Here is a 15,419-nt window from a genome sequence, read left to right on the forward strand (position 1 = left end):
ATCCATCATGTCCTGCCACCCGCCTCCCCCACGGTCTAAGACACTTCTGTCAGCCTCAGTGAAAAACGGCCCATTACCTTGCTGTTTGTTGTGGAGAGGTGGTACGAAACAGCCATGATGAGACCTCTGCCAATACTCACTCCCAAAGGTGTCAGTCATTTGGCAAAAAAATAAACTAAACCCTAAACCCCAGCCTGACCCTGTGCAACTCCGTAAGCAAAGTGTTCAACTGACACAGCCAGAATCAGGCTCTCTGCACTGAAATTAAAGAAGTAGACGTTTAATGTTAATCAGTAAACAGAACTTCGGATCCCGCGGCGAGCCAAACACATTTAAATTGGACGTGAGGCCAAAAGTGCCATTTTGCACTTTTTGGAGCCTCATGAGAGAGCATGACTGAGATGATTCCCCCCCCCCCCCCCGGCATGATATGGGCTCATCGGCTCGTGGCCTAAACAAGGATCCAAGCGGGGCCCGCACGCTAATCGAATCCCTCTAACAGCTACATTTCATTCGGAGGAGACTCAGCCACTCACTGGAAAAAAGATACACACACTCGCGCAAAAACAAGCTGATTCCCCAGAGCCTATCTTCTTTTATAGTAAAAGGGCCCTATGAATATGAATCAGTTATGAATTCATAATCCAGATAAATTTGCATGGAGATGTGCATTTTATATATTAGGGCATGAAGAGAGAGCGTGGAGGATGGGAGAGTCTGATTAGCACAGCGATGGAGAGGAATTAAAGTGACCAAACCCATTACATGGTGGATTGAGGTAGATGAAGTGAGCCTGGGTATGTAATAGTGTGTGCCTCAGTGTAAGAGTCTGTCTGTCTAGTCTACCAAAGAGAAACTCAATCGAGCAAGGATTACGAAGGGGATTAAAATATGTGTCTTTATAAAGTTGCCGGACTACACAGCTTTGTTCTGAAACCTTTACAGACGCTAATATACAGTTGACTAGTGCTGGCCAAATTTGTTTGCTGTCAATAGCCAATCACATGCTTACAAATCCCTGCCTCCAGCCATATGAATCGGTCAGAGCAAACATGAAGCGAGAGAAAGTGAATCAACCCGTTCCCCAAGACTCCAGCGCGTCTGTCATCATCAGACTGATATGCGAGACTAGACTACACCTAGACCATGTTAGCATAAATTACCCTGACTACACCTCTCATTGTCTGAGATAACAGAGATAATCTGCCATAGTATTGTGGAACTTCATGATCCGATATTAAGATAATGGCAATCAACATGTTTTGCGTTTCGGGTACCCAAAAGGCTTTAGATGGGATATCCCGACATTGTGAAACATGGTTGATTTGACCCCCAGAATAAAAGCATAAAGTCATGTAAAAGTGTAAAGGTTCTCTCTGTAATGTATGCCTCACAGTATTCAGGTCTCTGCCCTCCTTTAGGCTCAAGGATAGAGGAGGAGAACGCATACAGGACAAGGGAAAATAACATAACCTGTTCTCTCCTAAGGAAGTGCCCTCCAAACAAAGTACTGTACTCTGTGTGACGTACTTCAAGATGGCCCGGGGAGCCGCGGTCTCTCTGCTGTTACAGATTCAAAGAGGCACTTGAAGGTCACTATGGCAACATTAAAAACTTAACGTTGGATCGTTTTTAGGAATCGGTACGAAACGGTCACTTTCTAAACCGAAGACTCTGGTTACTGGGGATATATAACCTTTTTACGAATATACGAAAGCAGAATCTCGTGCAATTGCCGCTTTGAAAGAACAAACCCAAAGTGTGTGTCTTTGATGCCTTTGTATCGATTGAGTCATCATGACTATCGAGGACATCGGGACGTTGGCGCTCGACAGAAAAACGTGGGCTCACTCCGCTACGCCAGGGACCCACTGAATTATGGAGAAGCGCTGAAGATGAATCAATGTTGAATCATTCTCCGGTGAGTTGCCCAAGGACCGCGGAAGGGGTTGAAATATTGATTGCATTCTCTCTGCGCACAAAAATAAAAGCAGTGTTTTATTCATTTTCTTCGGCCTGGCGATCGCTGCACTTTAAAACTTTTTCCATTTTTATTGTTGGTTGTTTATATTATACAGCCAGTGTGTCTTGCTCATTGACTTGGGAGGAAAGTCATTTTCTGCTCAGTTAGCCACGCGCTACGCCGATTAGGTCATGCTAAATGGGCCCCGGCTCTGTCGACGAGCCAGTGAGGATGATAAAGGGCCCTTGCAAACAGAGGAGGGGCGGGGGGGGGGGGGGATATGCAGATGAGTGCGGTTTAGGAATCTTCAAGCTGACGGGTAAATTGCCTTGTTTTTTTTGGATTAGTGTGTGTGTGTGTGTGTGTGTGTGTGTGTGTGTGTGTGTGTGTGTGTGTGTGTGTGTGTGTGTGTGTGTGTGTGTGTGTGTGTGTGTGTGTGAGTGAGTGAGTGAGTGAGTGAGTGAGTGAGTTTCTTTCTTTGTGTGCCCATGTCTGCATGTGCCAATATTGAGGTAAGCATGTGTACCAGATGGAAAGAGGAATGGAAGATGAAGGCTGTTTCTTCAAAGTATTCAAAGTATCATGTATTCAGTTTTTAAACATTTCTCCATGACCCATCTGATTATCTGGCCCAAACACGCCTTGTGGTTCAGTGTTTGCCCTCAGCTGTATTCCAGCGGTGCCGAGTTGTATCTGATAAGCGCGTGCACACAGTGCAGATATGCAGTCTCAAAGAGGTGTCAGAGGGGTCAGTGTACAAGTGGCTACTCTGAGCCCATTTGTTTGCTGCAGAAATTGTCTAACAATACAACATAACAATGTGACAAGGCAATGTGACTCGAGTCACATTTTTTGCTGTTAACGTTCGCGCATAAACAGTTCAGTCTGCGATTTACAGCCATCCTGCCATCCTACCCACACAACATCCAATTATCCCGGCATGGCGAACAGTGAAGCAGTCCGCAGATGACTTTGAAACTTTGGAGGACTTTAGTTTCTCGTATTATAACCAAACCAAACACTTCACTTCTATGAGGATGGATTACAATCCGTGCTCACAGCTCTCGACCGACATCGTGTTCAGTGCTCACGGAAGCGGTAGTCCTTGGGTTCGGGGAAATGTGTTTCAGCGAGCAGGGAAAACATTCAGGTTCAGAATCGTAATGGAAATATTCGACATTCAGGACCACCTCCATCCACCGACAGCGAGTAATCACTAAAGGTGTTGAGTGTGAGACGGAACAAACTGCCAATTAAGGCATGTTAAACCTGCACAAGGACCCTGAAATGGTTATTATATCCGAGGACAACAATAAAATCACTTAGTTTGGGCACCCAAAACTAAGTGAAAGTAGCGAAAAAAGCTTTCACCATATAGTCGTTGAAACCTCTGTGATATCATCTACCTAGCTAGGCAGAGAGAACATCAGTGACGTGGGAGCCCCTGGGGTATATGTTGCACTGCCAATGTTATTTACGACCAAAGACATTAAAAAAAAGGGGGGGAAAAGACAACATGGCCCAGACGGCTTACATGTGTAGTGGAGCAGCTAGCCATCGAGGACACTTAACCTTGGGCCTGCCATGTTCACAACACCCCCGCACTCATATACTTTGCAACTACTGTATCCTAGGCTTACTACCATGTCTTTCTGTTATGAATTCGGTTTAGAAAGCGACACTATGGTTTCAAAAGCGACAGTCTGATTTAAAAGGCAAGCATTCATGTCCCTTGTCCACCTCAGAGCTTGGAAACCAACATTTAAAATTAACAAAAAAAACGTATAAATAAAGTTTTGTTTTATGGAGGGGCTTTAACGGAAAACACTCAACATTGCTTAACTTGTGAATTATTAAAAGGGCCATTGGCAACCCACCCAATATAACAGCAGATAGAACCGTGTTTAAGAAGCATGCGGGTGACATAGCAAATATATCACTTTCCCTCGCGGGGTTAGGAGTCTCCTGCTGTTCTTCAACATCTGCAGTGGAAGGTCACTCAGAGCCTCAGAGGAACCGGCTAGAACACAAACAGATGGCCTCAGGGTGCCTCCACACACACACCTGGATAATGGCTGAACTTAAGTGTGTGTGTGCTGTTCATTGAATTCATGGTCCAGTAATCTCAAGAACTGAGACGCCAGAATCACGCACGCACGCACGCACGCACGCACGCACGCACGCACGCACGCACGCACACACACACACACACAATTTACCTCAGAGCAAGCAGAGGTATACAGTATACTGTATTGAGGATCAATCTCTGCAAGGCATACAAGGTCACATTTAGTCTTCCTACTATTGAAAGACATCCAGTCCAAATCGATCCCCTGACCAACTGGTCAGTGGGGCGGGGGGGGGGAGGCTGGCTAGAAAGGTCAGGTGACAGCAGCTAGATGTTTCCCATTCCCTGTACCCTGGGATTGCCTTCTTTCTCCAGTCTAACTAGGCCACCCGAGATCCCACTGCAAGGATGGAGCCTGCTTAAAGGAAACCCATACCTTTTGAGGGAGGAATATCGACAGGACACACAGAGCCACTCACACACACACACACATACACTAGGGCTGCTCGATTATGGGAAAAATCATAATCACGATTGTTTCGGTCAATATTGAAAACACGATTATTCAAACGATTACTTTTTGAGTTTGAAAACATGTTGTATTTATTCAGCACGTTTCTCCCAAAAAAAACATTGTAACTGAGTACTTTGAAATTGCGCCTTAAAAGAATACAGAAAATGGTCAAAAAGAAAATGTTCCAATCTAAAATAATATACAGATATGTATCAGCTGTTCTGCCCTTTCTATAAAAAATAAAAAATAAAATTTAAATATAAATAAATAAATGTAACCCCCCCCCCCCCCACACACACACACACACACACACACACACACACACACACACACACACACACACACACACACACACACACACACACACACACACACACACACACACACACACACAGCTAATTAGCGCGGCATAGCTGCCGTGTCATGTACTGCGTGCTTTCCCACAGGGAATCGACGAATACGCATCCGGGGCCAGGGTCGGAGACATCTTGTTGTCTTTTCCCTTTTTCATTCACATGAATCCAAAGCTCCCGAAAGGGTTCAATATTTGGAACGACACTGGCCTATGGAAGCATTAGCAATAGCATGATGAGAGCCATGAACCAAAAACATTGTATCATTAGAGGAAATATTGTATAAATATTGTCGATCGTGTTTCGAATATTAACCAGTGCTTTGTACATGTAGTAAAATGAGGACGACAAGGGTAGTGTGTACTCTGTCTAACCCCGGCCCACTTTCTATCGAAGTCCGCATACTGACCTGCTCCTAAAACTTAGCTGCCAGACCCACAACCAGAAGGGATTGGAGGGAATGTAACAGCGCTGGATTACATCAAAAAGCCAATTACATGTCAGGATATGGATAACTATTCCGGGACACTATCCAAAACATCCTGTGCATATTGTAAACACTTCATTTGTTGGACTGTCCATGGGAAGAAAAGTGGAGCACAATAGTAGTAGCTTATGAGATTTAACTTATTACATGACACTCAATGAAACATGACTTATATATATTTTGTTCAAAGCTTAGGTGTCTGATTAGCGTGTGGATGTTAGCATTAGGGCTGCACGATTATGGAAAAAATCATAATCACGATTATTTTGGTCAATATTGAAATCACTTATTTTTGAGTTTGAAAACATGATGTATTTATTCAGCATGTTTCTCCCAAAGAAAACTTTGTAACTGAGAAATTTGAAATTCCACCTTAAAAAAATACAGAAAATGCTCAAAAAGAAAATGTTCCAATCGAAAATAATATACAGATATATCCAGCTGTTTTGCCCTTTCTATAAAACATTAAAAAAAAAAACTTGATTATGTTAGTTGTGTGATCGTTTGACGCTAAAATCGAAATCGCGATCAAAATTCGATTAATTGCCCAGTTAGCATCGCAACACGCTTGTGAAGGTAAAAGAGGGTACTGAAAGGCAGAGATTGTCCCTTGCTTGAGACACCAAGAGCTCGAGGCTGGCTTCAACCCCGACAGCAGACTGACCGTGACACCACACAAAACAAGAGTGTGGCGCTATAAGTTAAGAGGAAACCATAGGTGAATATAAGCAGTGATAATAGTGATAGCATCTACATTAAGGCCGGATGGACAACTGTTTTCCATGTCTTTCAAGATTTGCATGGAAGTATGTGGTCTAGCTTTCTGTTTTGATTTGGGCAATATTATTCTACAGTAGTGTTATGTGAATGAAGAAAAATACAACGGCACATTATGGGATGTCACAGTTAAATTGTATCATCTATCCCTGAGTGTCCCTGGTGTTTTGCTGTGGAGACCTCAGGTTCAAAGCCAATATGAAGTTTGCCAGGAATGATTGAATCCATTCATTCAATCACTCATTCAGAACATTCAGCAGTTTCAAAAAGGTTTCATGTCTGAGGCTTCATGTCTGAAGATGAAGAAAAGTCCAAACTTACACTGAAATTGATTTGATTCAGAATTTATGCAGTATTTAGTCCACACATTCAAAAGCACTGGTCTCTGCCGACTCTGCATTGAGGTAGTTTGCAGAGCTTATTATTCATTTGTTGATTGATTTAACTTGTTTTAAGACGTTAATTGATTGATTTTGTTAAGATGTGTTGAAACATATTCCGTACTACATTTATTGCTAACGTCAGTGTTTCCCCCAGCACTGTGTTGTTAAGGCGGCCGCCTTAACAACAATAGGGCCCCGCCTTGACTACCAATGTATATAAAAAGAAAAAGGTTTTTTTTTTGTTTTGTTTTATTATTATGCATTAACAAAGTAGAAAACTCTCGTAGGGAAAGAAAACATACTTCAGGTGTAAAAAATAAAGATCAATAATGCATCGGTAATACTGTTCACAACAATGGTCGTGCCATAAAGCTTTTTGAATTGAATTGAAACAGAGGTAATTCAGAGGAAGTGCAGGAGTCTTTGCTGAAGGAGATTAAGAAAACCTTTTTGTGTTCTTCATGCCAGACTACCTGCTGCTCTCACATTGGTTTAAGGAAAAAGCCATTCGATATTGAGGGAAGCATGCAGAGAACAGTGACACCGAATTTGATCACAGGTAGCTGTTTACCATTCTGCTGTGTCAGTTTAGCTTCTACGGCAGAGGGAATCAAACTAGCATACCTTCAGGTTGCTAGTGGTTGAAATGAAAAGTCGATTAACAGAAGATTTATTGATAATTATTTTGATGAGTCATAAAATAAAAAACTTTCAATAAAAAAACAGTGTTCTGACAAAATCGAAACAAATAATATTGTTGTTTATGTTGTTTGAGCCAGACAAAAGGCATTTGAAATAAATCCATAGTGGATGGGAGAAGTGGACTGGTGGACATGAGGGGTTGAGCAGAATAAGCAGAATTCACAGGCTCGAACATATGGATCAGAATGGAAAGGGATAGCCTTTATCTGACTTTGCTTTGTAAGTAAAAAAGTTTTCTGGTCTGTTTTCTGTCTGCGTGTGTCTTGGATGCAAACGGTGCATCCCTTTATATGGACTGCGTCATGCTGCAAAGCAATAGTATCTAACACTCCCTGTTAATAACACACAGTACCACCTGGAAATCTGTTCAATATTTAATGGCTGAATTTACCACAACCTATGATAAAAATATGAATTTGTGTCATAACCTTCAGCCTCCAATATTTCCAGATCCTGCTGCCATTAGGAAAAAAACATAAAAGTTAACTAGGTAAAACCTTGAAGTGAAAGTATTCATGATGTCACATTTACGATATGCGGTTGCCTCATTGCACATGGGAATTATCCCTAATGCATAATGTATCATATATTTAATTCACGCACAACTGGTAGTTTCAGCCAAGCAAAGACTTCCTTCAAATTTTCCTGGAAGGAATTACAGGATTTTAAATCTCTGCTAAATCTATGAGGCTATAGTTGAAGTGCATTGCAAAGAAGATTTACCTAAATAAAAAAATGATTTTTGGAAATTGTGGCTTTGAAGGTAAGAAAAACATTTAAAAGTTGCTATGTTCAATATTGAAAACCAGATGTAAATAAAAAAAAATTAAAACGACTACATGTAAGACTCTTACATGCATAAATAGTCAAATGGTCAATATAACTAGAAAAATGAAACCTTCCCCAACTCTCTCCGTTACGTAGAACAGCCTGTGGGCTGATTCAACTATATATTGGACTGTGAAGGAGAAAGGAAGCAGTCTCTGCACGTATGATGGCTATAATGTATGTATTTACAGAACATTCGAAGGCCGAAATGTCATCCAAATAATACATTTTGAGCCAGAGAGTGTGTGTGTGTGTGTGTGTGTGTGTGTGTGTGTGTGTGTGTGTGTGTGTGTGTGTGTGTGTGTGTGTGTGAGTGTGTGTGTGTGTGTGTGTGTGTCTGCGTGTGTGTGTGTGTGTGTGTGTGTGTGTGTGTGTGTTTTACTGGCTTGTGAAGAAAGCGTCCCCGGAAGACACACCCAGGTAAAGATGTATAGGTGTTTGTTGACTCACAGACACCATATGGGTACTGTCAAATGATTCTTATTTATTCTCTATCCCACCCTGGGAACATTCAGTTATGGCTCTGTTCCTGGTGTGGAAGGGGGGGGGGGGGGGGGGGGGGGGGGGGGGGGGGGGATGATAGGCAGGTGCAGCGTTGGAATGCTGTGTTGATGTCCAGAAGGATCTGATCTCCCCCTGACACCTGTGCAGCGCATGATTCACAACATCTCAATCATACCCATGGTAGGGGACCTTATTTAGAGTGAATACCCAATGTGTGGTCTGATATTTAGGAGTATAATAGACTCTGAACTATGAATAATACTAATAATACACTCTGAAATATTTGTGTTATCTTTTAAAGAAAATCATTACAGATATGAATTTGATAGACATTCACTGTTTTGTTGTCTTTAGGAAAATGGGGATTCAGAGTTAGACACCAGGGAAAGAGAAACAATAAGGCTTTGTCATCCCCATATGATAATATCTAAAATCCTCAAGGCAATATCTAATTATGCTTGTTACACAATGTGGGCTACATTAGCCAGCACTTCACACACACTACGAGCAGAAGGCAACGTGCATGCTGATTGCACTGGTGTCATTTCAGAGGACAAACATAGCTTTCACAACAACAAGACAAATCACTTAAGTAGGAATACTCTGGACCTCTGCTAGTTAATGCAATCCAGCCAATGTAGGTCTGTTGTTAATATGCTAGGGTTTATAGCAAATAAACTGCTTGGAGCAGCATTGTTATCAATGGGCATCAAATGTATTGCTTGTTTCTTCTGACATGAGCACCGTACTCACAATTATTTTCATGTGCATGTCAGGAATAGAGCCTTGACATCATGGGTCTAGGTTTTACGTTCTCAAATCGGCCTGATTCAAAGAGTGTATGTGTATGTCAATACACATACACATGTCAATGTTCCAACCTTTTTGCAGAAACTGAAATTTTGCGATAGCCATTCCCAACACGCATGTGAAGCAGTTGGCTCTTATTTTTTAAACTAGCTGAGTCTGAAGGTTCTCCTTAAAAATTGGTTCCTGTGTGGGTGGGGCCGGGCCAAGCATGGGGGCCTCAGAACAGTGAGGGCCCCAGGTGTAGACCCTTTGCTCTTGGTGAATTGAGTACTAACCTTAAAGGGTAACCCTGGGTCCTGGTTCTCCAACTGGTAGTCAAGAGTACCACAGTTGGTAGATAGGAATTTTTCTTCTAGACAAATTTACAATCATCGAAAAAAGAATGAGCAAAATTAAAAAGCAACATTATGGAAACATTGTCATTGCTTGTTTTTTTTTCCTAAATCGTGTCGGGTTTTTTTAGGATTCCATCCATATGTTTGCATTTGAAAGTTTACCACAGATATTTTTTGTTCATTATCGTTTGCAGAATAATCCAACTGGGAGTTTAAGAACGGTTGCTGACCTTTTCACTGTTTCACACTGGCCTTCCTGCAGTAATAACAGTATAAAGTGAGGGCTGGCCCTCTTTGCTCAGTCACTCTATTTTCCACCTTTTGAATTGAGGTGGTCCTCTAAAGATCTTGACGACGACCTAGTGGTCCATCTGGGGTCAAAGGTTGGGAAACCACAGCCAAAGGGACTTACTGTGACAGGTATGCCTCTCACTATTTCAACCACCCAATTAAAAAGCACTGACCTGAATACAGACAGCTACAACATGTTGGCCCCGTTTGGTTTAAGGAAGACAGTTAGCCTCACCAACACGTGAGAAGGAAAAGGTTATCAAACACTTCTGAAAACAGCATTCACAAAAGGTAGACCAACACGGACATCTATAACCAATAAGCTCTTTATTGAATGTCAACGGCTGGTCTTTTGAGTCCACTGCCCACTCTCTTCATTTGCATCATGAATCAAAGCGATTTGGGGAGTTTATCCCTAATTCGTCCTGATAAAATGACGTTTGCGGTAGGCTACACTACATGTAGAACAACACTCGGAATACAAAACCATCTGGCGGCCATCCATTCCCTCTGCTCCTTAATGTTATTACACAATAGTATCTTAGATGTCGTTTGTGAACCGACGAGGACCTCTCTCCGCATGCCAGTGCCGGACTAGACTCTGCGATGACGCGTTGACAGATAAAGGAGACTTAGGAAATAGATCTCAAATAACAGAAATATGTAGGGCTAACCATAATCACCTGCTCAGCCTGATCACGTCTCAATGCATTGTTGCTTAGAAAGATCTCAAAGCGACGCCAACTAACAACATGACACCCTGTAAGTGCATATTAACAGCGGAGGCATCAGCTCCCCCTCATCTTTAGATCTCACTGAGGGATCAACACGCCTAGAAAAGCACATCAACGTGATAGATGATATTGGCAAGCTTTGTCCAAAACACAGCACCCCAAACTTGTTCTGTGAACAGTGTTGCCAGATTGGGCCAGATTTCCCCAACCAATCTGGCAACCCAACCTGGTCTTGTTCACTGTCTCTGAACCTCTTTTGTGCGGCGCGGTGGACAAAGGAGCAGACGAGCCGCATGCACTGACCGCCGCGCTCTGCTCCCACAACAACACAACCAGATAAACGTTCCGCGTTCAGAGCGATTAAACACACTATCTCCTGGACACAGTGATATTCCTTACTTGGCTCTTAACTAGACACCTTTTAACTCCCCAAGGATCGAATTCCCCCGCCCCCGATCATCATCAGCACCCAGCCTGAAAGATGTGCAACTTTGTCCTCAGTCGGACCCCTTTCCGGCCGCTGATACCCTTACCTCGGTCGGTCCCCGCGAGGAGAAGGAGGAGGAGGATGAGCAGGAGACCGGAGGGAGAGAGTCGGGTGTCGGTGTCCAACCCTGCCGACGAAGTTGACCAGGAGTCGCCCTCCTGTTAATTCCCCGATGAAATCGCCCACGATGTTTAGGTTTTCGGGGCAGGTGTTTGACAAAACGAGGCCCCAGTGGCAGCTGCTACCTTACAATGTGTGCGGTTTGGTCGCCTATCACTACAACTACTACTACCGTCGCCTCCCGCCTGCCGAGTCCTGCTGCTGGCTGCCAGGAGCCGTGACGTCAGAGGGGCCACGGGAGAGAAAGCTGAGGGGACGCACACGCGCACACACGCACACACACACACACACACACACACACACACACACACACACACACACACACACATACACATACACGTACACGTACACGTACACACACGCACACAAATACACCTAGGAGGCGCGTAGGGTATAGATAAACAGTGAATCAATTCTTAATGTTTGACAGTAAACTAGGAGGACATGACGAGTTAACACAGGTACAGGTTTTGAATGGCTTAACCTAGAGCATGGGGGGGCGGCAGCTTTATAACAGCAGCCCCAATATAAATAATGTAATAACAATCAGCGAGGGGACTACGGATCCGCGTGTAGATGGCCCGGGACCGCTGGGATTAAAAAACAAAACTAGGTCAAAGTGACTAATTCTTTTGATCTATTTCCATTTAACATTGACAATGGAGAGGGCTTAGAGGGAAAAACATGACCGTGGTATTAGAATGGGGGTTGCATATTATAGACATATATTGTTTGTTTTTTTAAGCTTGTCTGCTTCAGGAGAGGAGACAATGATCATATTGTGTGATAGGAGCGCTCTGTTGTGCCTCACCTCAATTAGAACGACCCCCTGCTCAGAAATCCATTAAACCATAATAACCATATCTGAAAAAGGCCCCAATAAAACAAGCACGCAATGAGACGTGTGATCCTTGTCAAGATCACGTCAAGGACACGGCGGTGACGCGCGCCATCCATCCTACAGTTTATATAGGCCATACGCCCTTTGCTTCGCGCTCCGTCGCTCGTCAGTCTACGCGCGCACGAGCAGACGTGGACGAGCGCTGGTCATCTTCCCTTATGGCCCACTAGACCTTTAGTCTAGGCTACTGAGCAGCTGAATTGCATTGGTGTTGATGTGGATGAACAGAGCATCTATCTCAGGTCAACGGGTAAAACCTCAGTCAAAACTAAATGTTCGAATCTGGCCTGTAATTCACATCTGGTTCCAGAGCCATTTTCTTTATGGCAAATAACATAGGTCTATCAAAATCCCATATCGCTCAAATTCTAGTCAAATCGTAACAAAGATAAGCGAAACTTGTAATGTGTGGTTGGTCAGAATGTATCGGAAACAGCTGTAAGTGTTTCACTGTCAGTGGATATAACAGGGCCTCCAGCTCAGTCACTTCTGCTCAGTCGGACCGTTGTCCATCCCTTCTCAAGGGCGCCCTCTGATGGACAAACTACAACAGCAGAAAATAAACACGAAACGATGTGTTATTTGGAGTCAACAGTTTTTATTCAGCTTTACACGTAAAATATAAATAAAAGTTATTTACAGATAATTTTGCATAATCATGAAGTAACCCCTTTTGTTGTTTCAGAGTAGCTGGTGAGGTAATCAGAAAATATCGACACGTTTATAAATAGACGATGGAACCAGGAACCCAGTCATCACGAACAGTGAACAGCGTGGGATCTCCCACCGAACCGTCGGTCTGGTAAACAGTAAGCATTGGTCAGAGGGGAGGCATGTGGTTCCTTGAGATCCACAGGCTAGGCTTCATCTTTTATCACGACGTGGCCAATTCCAGCTTGTTCTCCGTTGAGGGTGCCTCCACAACCTCCCCAGCCATGAACTCCTCCTGCAACACCGCGGCCACCAATAACACAAGTAAGGTGTGTGTTATGTGCTATCAGATATGAAACATTTAGAACGAGCCACTCCATGTACACAATAATGCATGCTCTGCATTTATGATTATATTTGAATAATGTCAACATCTGAAACCCCTCTCTTCCGAGAACATCTGAATCTATTGGCTTATGTTGGACTCAGTTCACACTTTTGTTGAGACTATCTCTGCATTTTGGAGATGAAACTCTAGCTAACATGCACTTCAATTTTGCTTGTGAACAGAAACCAAAACCGTATACTAACCATGTGTTCAGATTCTTATAGCTGCTCTGCATAGCTTTTCGATTTTGTGTTTATTTTTAAATATGGTTGTCAGTATGTTTGCATTTTCTCAGCATCATGTGTAAGTTGCATTGAATACACGTGTCTAGCAGGGGTTTGCCCTATATCAGGATTTTGATTTTACAAAAAATTGAATCTCACGTGAATGCGCCTGCCACAAATATAAACAATTGCAATTAGGTGTTTGTGATAAGCCGTTGTAAAGTACTCGCAAACGCAGGCAGCATAAGAGTGAACCAATTGGTGTTTGTTACAGTAAAGTGTGGATGAGCATCGCACCTGATCATAAATGACTTTTACAACCAGGGAACAACTTGGACATGTAGCCACTTCTTCACCATTTTCAAGGTCTTCCTGCGGAAAAACAGGTGTTAATGTTCACTGAATAGATAAGTTCATACATTTTTCTAATTAGCAGACAAAAATACATATCATGCTACCCTTTATTAGGATGTACTGTATAACCTGAACTTGAGATCCTCGAGTGTGGATTACTGAAAATGGCGAGGCAATGCAAAAGCGTATTCTACTGACCACTAACAAATAGTAAAGCAGACAACAAGTGTCCAAACAGTAGCAGTCTAGCGACTACAGATCCCTTTAGATCTACAGCACTAAAAAAACCTTCAGAACCATTAGAACTACAGCCCCTTCAGAACCATCAGAACTACAGCCTCTTCAGAACCATCAGAACTACAGCCTCTTCGGAACCATTAGAACTACAGCCCCTTCAGAAACATCAGAACTACAGCCTATTCAGAACCATTAGAACTACAGCCCCTTCAGAACCATTAGAACTACAGCCCCTTTAGAACCATAAGAACTACAGCCCCATTAGAACCATCAGAACTACAGCCTCTTCAGAACCATTAGAACTACAGCCCCTTCAGAACCATCAGAACTACAGCCTCTTCAGAACCATTAGAACTACTGCCTCTTCAGAACTACAACCCCTTTAGAACCATTAGAACTACAGCCCCTTTAGAACCATAAGAACTACAGCCCCTTTAGAACCATTAGAATTACAACCCTTAGAACAACACTATTTCCTCAGACCCTGCTTTCGTAATGCAAAACACGTGATCAGTTCAGCATTGTATTCATAACAATAAGCATGCTGTGTCATCCTGATGCATGGGCTTTACTGTCCCACGAAAAATAACACAGTACACAAAAATAACTGCTAAATATGAGTAATCATTGTTAAGCAAACGTTTTAAAGGTTTTACATGTTTGATGATAACTAACAGCGATTCAACTGATAAAACTTTCCGCAATAGCCCAGTATTGGTACCTGTTATAATACATTCATCTTATACATTACCTTAGTTATAGCGAACCTGTCACCACAGGGACAAGGGAAGTAGTACGTTTCGGTTTCTTCATCGTATTCAAAATCTTCGATCTCTACCTCGTCGTGATATATCGACATTCTGGCTAGTTATCGAGCCGAAGATATAAAAACGTGGAATTCTCACATTGCCAATTCTGGGTCGACTCATGCATGTGACGTCAATCCCGGTTGTCGCAGGAAAATGACACTTGGAAAGATCCGCCACTAGAGGGAGACAAAGATCGCATTGCTCGCTCGTCATTGTTCCATTCCTCATTTTTTACTGTCTCTGTCTGTCTGTCTGTCTGTCTGTCTGTCTGTCTGTCTGTCTGTCTGTCTGTCTGTCTGTCTGTCTGTCTGTCTGTCTGTCTGTCTGTCTGTCTGTCTGTCTGTCTGTCTGTCTGTCTGTCTGTCTGTCTGTCTGTCTGTCTGTCTGTCTGTCTGTCTGTCTGTCTGTCTGTCTGTCTGTCTGTCTGTCTGTCAAACCCTGTTTGTATGCATCTTTTTTTGCACGACCTTCACCCTCGGAAATAATCTATCCAAAAGCT

At 42.9% G+C, this 15,419-nt stretch overlaps 2 protein-coding genes across 2 annotated transcripts in view; both read right to left on the minus strand.

The window, feature by feature from the left end:
* nck2b (NCK adaptor protein 2b) overlaps nucleotides 1-11,583 on the minus strand; it is a 34,309-nt gene extending 22,726 nt beyond the window's left edge. Inside the window, exon 1 of the mRNA XM_030353957.1 lies at nucleotides 11,283-11,583. The gene's annotated coding sequence lies outside the window, so the exon portion shown is untranslated. The remainder of the gene's footprint in view (nucleotides 1-11,282) is intronic.
* A 1,250-nt stretch (nucleotides 11,584-12,833) lies between these two features.
* dph3 (diphthamide biosynthesis 3) lies at nucleotides 12,834-15,071 on the minus strand. The gene is made up of 3 exons (XM_030353958.1): nucleotides 14,863-15,071; nucleotides 13,818-13,892; nucleotides 12,834-13,203 (listed from the first exon to the last, which is right to left on the minus strand). The coding sequence occupies exons 1-3, from the start codon at nucleotides 14,968-14,970 to the stop codon at nucleotides 13,132-13,134; spliced, it is 255 nt and encodes an 84-aa protein (XP_030209818.1). The 5' UTR covers nucleotides 14,971-15,071; the 3' UTR covers nucleotides 12,834-13,131.
* Between the last annotated feature and the right edge of the window lie 348 nt (nucleotides 15,072-15,419).

Source organism: Gadus morhua, chromosome 4 (assembly GCF_902167405.1).
Source record: "Gadus morhua chromosome 4, gadMor3.0, whole genome shotgun sequence".
Taxonomy (NCBI): Eukaryota; Metazoa; Chordata; class Actinopteri; order Gadiformes; family Gadidae; genus Gadus; species Gadus morhua.